This window comes from Rhinoraja longicauda, chromosome 34, assembly GCF_053455715.1.
Source record: "Rhinoraja longicauda isolate Sanriku21f chromosome 34, sRhiLon1.1, whole genome shotgun sequence".
Taxonomy (NCBI): domain Eukaryota; kingdom Metazoa; phylum Chordata; class Chondrichthyes; order Rajiformes; family Arhynchobatidae; genus Rhinoraja; species Rhinoraja longicauda.
In genome coordinates, this window is record NC_135986.1 from 19,585,467 (window position 1) to 19,591,466 (window position 6,000).

Below are 6,000 nucleotides of genomic sequence, written 5' to 3' on the forward strand. Positions count from 1 at the left end.
TCGTCCCCCTGCCCCTCGTCCCCCTGCCCCTCGTCCCCCTGCCCCTCGTCCCCCTGCCCCTCGTCCCCCTGCCCCTCGTCCCCCTGTCCCCTGACTTCTACTCTGAACAAGGGGCGGGACCGAAACGTCGCCCATTCCGTCTCCCGAGATGCTGCCCGACCCGCTGATCATACGTGATAGGAGCAGAATTTGGCCATTCGGCCCATCACATTCAATCACGGCTGATCTATCTCTCCCTCCTAACCCCATTCTCCTCCCTTCTCCCCATAACCCCTGACACCCGCACTGATCAACAATCTATCTATCTCTGCCTTAAATATACCCACTGACTTGTGGCCTCCACAGCCGTCTGTGGCAAAGAATCCCACAGATTCACCACCCTCTGACTAAAGAAATTCCTCCTCATCTCCTTCCTAAAGGAACGTCCTTTAATTCTGAGGCTGTGCCCTCTAGTCCTAGACTCTCCCACTAGTGGGAACATCCTCTCCACCCACATCCACTCTATCCAGGCCGCTCACTATTCGGGAAGTTTCACTGAGCTCTCCCCCCCACCCCACATCCTTCTAAACTCCAGCGAGTTTTCTGTCTCCGGTTTCTGTTTCCGCGCTGTGTGTCTAAACTAAACTGAAGCTGCCTAAAGCTTCGGCCCACCGAGTCCGCGCCGACCAGCGATCCCCGCACACTGACACTCGGGACAATTTACATTTACACCAAGCCAATCGACCTACAAACCCGCACGTCTTTGGAGTGTGGGAGGAAACCGGAGCGCCCGGAGAAAACCCACGTGGTTACAGGGAGAACGTATGGTGGCGCAGCGGTAGAGTTGCCGCCTTACAGCGAATGCAGCGCCGGAGACTCAGGTTCGATCCTGACTACGGGCGCCGTCTGTACGGAGTTTGTACGTTCTCCCCCGTGACCTGCGTGGGTTTTCTCCGAGATCTTCGGTTTCCTCCCACACTCCAAAAATGTACAGGTTTGTAGGTTAATTGGCTTGGTAAAATGTAAAAATTGTTCCTAGTGTGTAGGATAGTGTTAATGTGCGGGGATCGCTGGGCGGCACGGACCCGGTGGGCCGAAGGGCCTGTTTCCGCGCTGTATCTCTAAATCTAAACGTACAAACTCTGCACAGACAGACAGCGTCCGAGGTCGGGATCGAACCCGGCACTGAGAGGCAGCAGCTCTACCCGCTGCGCCGATGAGGGAGGGCCTTATGCCAGGTCCCTCTGTCCCGGGACTGGCGGGGATGGGGAGGGGGTCTGAGACGAGGGGGAGGGTGGACGGGGAGGAGAGGGCTGTGGAGGAGCGTTACCCTGGGTCGTCGTTCCCCCCCCCCTCCCCACAGCCGTGAACCACCTCTCCCTCTCCTTGTCCCACCAGCGGCCTGATCACTCCCGGAGGCTTCTCCTCCGTCCCGGCTGGAATGGAGACCCCCGAGCTCATCGAGCTGAGGAAGAAGAAGATCGAGGAAGCCATGGACGGGTGAGTGGGGGGCTGCCGCTGGCCGGTAACGGGGGGGGGACTTAGGGAGGGGGGAGAAGCTGAAGGGAGGGGGGGGAGAAGGTGGGGGGATGGAGGGGGGGTGTGGGGAGCTGGGGAGAGGGGGTGTGGGGAGCTGGGGAGAGGGGGTGTGTGTGGGGGCGTAGAAGGTGGGGGGGGAGATGGGGGGAGAGAGGAGGTGGAGAGTAGGTGGGGGGATGGAGGGAGGGGGGAGGGGGGGGTGGGGGGTTGAGGAGAAGGTGGTGGGAGGTGGGGAGCTGGGCGGAGGGGAGAGGGGGGTGAGGAGGAGGTGGGAGGTGGAGAGAAGGTGGGGGGATGGTGAGGGGATTGGGAGCTAGGGTGGGGAGGGTGGGGGTGAGGTGGGGGGAGAGAGGGAGGTGGGGGTGAAGGTGGGGGGATGGAGGGGGTGGGGGTGAGGAGAAGGTGGTGGGAGGGGGGAGAAGGTGGAGGGGGGTGAGGAGAAGGTGGTGGGAGGGGTGAGAAGGTGGGGGAATGGAGGGGGAGGGGTGGTGGGGAGCTGGGCTGAGGGGGTGGGTGGAGGGAGGAGGGAGGTGGAGAGAAGGTGGGGGATGGAGGGGGGGTGGGGAGCTGGGGGGAGGGGAGAATGGGTGGGGGGGGTAGAGGGTGGGGGGAGAGAGAGGGAGGGGGGAGAAGGTGGGGGGATGGAGGGTGAGGAGGGGGGTCAGGGGGGAGGGAGAGCAGGGCTGGGTCCAGGGTGGAGGGGAGAGGGGGTAGGCTACATGGAGAGGGGTGGTTGGGGAGGGGGGTGGAGGGGGAGGGAGGGAGGGGAAGGAGTGAGGTTGGTGCAGCAGCGGGCAAAGGGGGAGAGGGTGAAGAGTGGCGAGGACGGGGGTCGTGGTGACGGGGGTGGTCCCAAGGGCACCCCCTGGCACCCGCTCCCGTCCCCCCACGGTGGGTGGGGGGCTTTGCCCTCGATGGGCGAGAGGCCGTACCCCAGCCACCACATTGACGGGGTGGCCAGGGGATTACCAGTGCTGGGAGTGCTTACAGAGGGTGTTGCATGGATACATGGATAGGACAGGTTTGGAGGGATATGGACCAAACGCAGGCAGGTGGGACTAGTGTAGATGAGGCATGTTGGGCCGGTGTGGGCAGGTGGGACTAGTGTAGATGAGGCATGTTGGCAGGTGTGGGCAGGTGGGACTAGTGTAGATGGGGCATGTTGGCCGGTGTGGGCAGGTGGGACCAGTGTAGATGGGGCATGTTGGTCGGTGTGGGGCAGGTGGGACTAGTGTAGATGAGGCATGTTGGCCGGTGTGGGCAGGTTGGGACTAGTGTAGATGAGGCATGTTGGCTGGTGTGGGCAGGTGGGGACTAGTGTAGATGGGGCATGTTGGTCGGTGTGGGCGGGTGGGACTAGTGTAGATGGGGCATGTTGGCCGGTGTGGGCAGGTGGGACTAGTGTAGGATGGGGCATGTTGGCCGGTGTGGGCAGGTGGGACTAGTGTAGATGGGGCATGTTGGCCGGTGTGGGCAAGTTGGGCCTGTTTCCACTCTGTATCACTCTGTGACTCTGAGTGGGAATGAGGCCATTCGGCCCATCGAGTCTACTCCGCCGTTCAATCATGGCTGATCGGTCTTTCCCTCCCTAACCCGCTTCTCCCCGGACGCTCTGCCCGTAGCGGTGAGACGCCACAGCTCTACATCCCGGTGCCCGAGAAGAGGACGGCGACAGTGGCCGGTGCCATGATGGGGTCCACGCACATCTACGATATGTCCGCTGTGAGTCTGCCCCCCTCTCTCTCTCTCCCCCCCCCCACCAACCACCCCCCTCCCTCCGGCACAGTGGCTCAGCTGCCTTATACAGACGTTCAACATCACGGGAGGACAGGCACAGAGTGCTGGAGCAACTCAGCGGGATGGGCAGCATCTCTGGAGAGAAGGAACGGGTGACGGTTCGGTACTTCTCGATCTGAAACATCACCCGTTCCCTCCCTCCAGAGACGCTGCCCGTCCCGGCCGAGTTACTCCAGCACTTTGTGTCCATCTTCGGTGGTAAACCAGCATCTGCAGTTCCTTTCTGCACAAAAGCATGAGGTGAATAGATCGGGTAAACGCGCAGAGTCTCTTGTCCAGAGTGATGTAGAGCTGCTGCCTCACAGCGTCAGAGACCCGGGTTCCATCCCGACCACGGGCGTTGTCTGTATGGAGTTTGCACGTTCTCCCCATGACCTGCGTGGGTTTTCTCCAAGATTTTTTAGATTTTTTTTTTTAGAGATACAGCACAGAAACAGGCCCTTCGGCCTACCGGGTCCGCGCCGCCCAGCGATCCCCGCACACTAACACTATCCTACACACACTGGGGACAATTTTTTACATTTGCCCAGCCGATTAACCTATAAACCTGCACGTCTTTGGAGTGTGGGAGGAAACCAAAGATCTCGGAGAAAACGCACGCAGGTCACGGGGAGAACGTACAAACACCGTACAGACGGCGCCCCACAGTCGGGATCGAACCTGAGTCTCCGGCGCTGTATTCGCTGTAAGGCGGCAACTCTACCGCTGCACCACCGTGCGATCTCCGGTTTCCCCCCCACACTCCAAAGACACAGGTTTGTAGGTTAATTGGTTTGGTGTAAATGTAAATTTGTCCCCTCGTGTGTGTGTGTGTGTGTGTGCGGTAGTGTTAATGTGCGGGGATCGCTGGTCGGCGCAAGACTCGGTGGGCCGAACTGCCTGTTTTCGTGGCTGAAATCTCTAAACTAAACTAAACTAAAAGAGTTGGGGAATCGAGGACCAGAGGATATCGGGTTCAGGTGAAGGGAGAAAGATTTAATAGGAATCTGAGGGGTAACATTTTCACACAGAGTGTGGTGGGTGTATGGAACGAGCTGCCGGAGGAAGTAGTTGAGGCTGGGACTATCGCAACGTTTAAGAAGCAGTTGGACAGGTAGATGGATAGTCAAGTCAAGTCAATTTTATTTGTACAGCACATTTAAAAACAACCCACGTTGACCAAAGTGCTGTACATCAGTTCAGGTACTAAGAACGAACATACAATGGCACACAAACATAACAGCACATACATAAACAATTCACAGCGCCCCCTCAGAGGGCCTCAAATGCTAGGGAGTAGAAATAGGTTTTGAGCCTGAACTTAAAGGATTGGATGGAGGGGGCAGTTCTGATGGGGAGAGGGATGCTGTTCCACAGTCTAGGAGCTGCAACCGCAAAAGCGCGGTCACCCCTGAGCTTAAGCCTAGACCGCGGGAGAGTGAGTAGCCCCAAGTCGGCCGACCTGAGGGACCTGGAGATAGGTAGTAGGGGGGTTAGAAGCGGTTCGGATGGGTTTGGGGGGGGGATAAGGGCCAAACGTGGGCAGGTAGGGACTGGTGTAGCTGGGACATTGTTGGCCGGTGTGGGCAAGTTGGGCCTGTTTCCACACTGTGTCACTCTAACTCTGCACCCTTTTCTGTTCTCTGTCCTCTCCTCTCACCGTCCAAGGTTTCCGAATCTTGCCCTGCTGCTCATTTGTGCTTTTCTTTTATTTATTTCCTTGTTCTGAGTTGGCATCGTGCTATTTTTAATCTCGTTTAGTAGGTCACTCAGCGGGCAAACGTCACCCCGCGGTCTTTGTGGCACTGGTGGTGATTGCTTCTAGTTTAGTTTAGAGATACAGCGCGGAGACAGACCCCTTCGGCCCACCGGGGTCTGCGCCGCCCAGCGATCCCCGCACACTAACACTATCCTACACCCACTGGGGACAATTTTTACATTTGCCCAGCCAATTAACCTACAAACCTGCACGTCTTTGGAGTGTGGGAGGAAACCGAAGATCTCAGAGAAAACCCTCGCAGGTCACGGGGAGAACGTGCAAACTCAGTACAGACGGTGCCTGTAGTCGGGATCGAAACCGGGTCTCTGGCGCCGTGAGGCAGCAGCTCTACCCGCTGCGCCTCAGTGTCCTGCAAAGCACGACCCTTTCTGGAGGAGAAAATTGTTTGTTTAACGGCACGTGGAGTCATTTAGTTTGATTTATTGTCACGTGTTACCGAGGTACTGTGCTAACTAGTCAGCGGAAAGACAACACACGATTACAATCGAGCCGTCCACAGTGTACAAATACAGGATAAAGGGAATAACGTGAATAATGTTTAGTGCAAGGTAATGTTCCGATCAAAGACATTCCAAGGGTCCCCATTGAGGTAGATAGTTTTATTTTTTGTTGTTGTTGCATGTACCGAGATACAATGAAAAGCTTTTGTTTACGACTTTTCAGATAGTTTAGTTTAGAGATGCAGCGTGGAAACGTTTGTGGGCACTGGGCCTCGTTGGAGTTTAGAAGGATGAGGGGGGACCTCATTGAAACTTTACAGAATAGTGAACGGCCTGGATAGAGTGGATGTGGAGAGGATTGTTTCCACTAGTGGGAGAGTCTAGTGACCAGAGGGCACAGCCTCAGGACTAAAGGGCGTTCCTTTAGGAAGGAGATGAGGAGGAATTTCTTCAGTCAGAGGGCGGTGAAATCTGTGGGATTCTTTG

The 6,000-nt window shown here is 57.3% G+C and overlaps 1 protein-coding gene across 1 annotated transcript in view; it reads left to right on the top strand.

Moving 5' to 3' along the window:
• Positions 1 to 6,000, top strand: part of LOC144609624 (uncharacterized) — a 71,524-nt gene that overhangs the window by 34,697 nt on the left and 30,827 nt on the right. The window contains exons 18-19 of the mRNA XM_078428122.1: positions 1,378 to 1,479; positions 3,141 to 3,303. Of these exons, the coding sequence (XP_078284248.1) occupies positions 1,378 to 1,479; positions 3,141 to 3,303 (265 nt within the window). The remainder of the gene's footprint in view (positions 1 to 1,377; positions 1,480 to 3,140; positions 3,304 to 6,000) is intronic.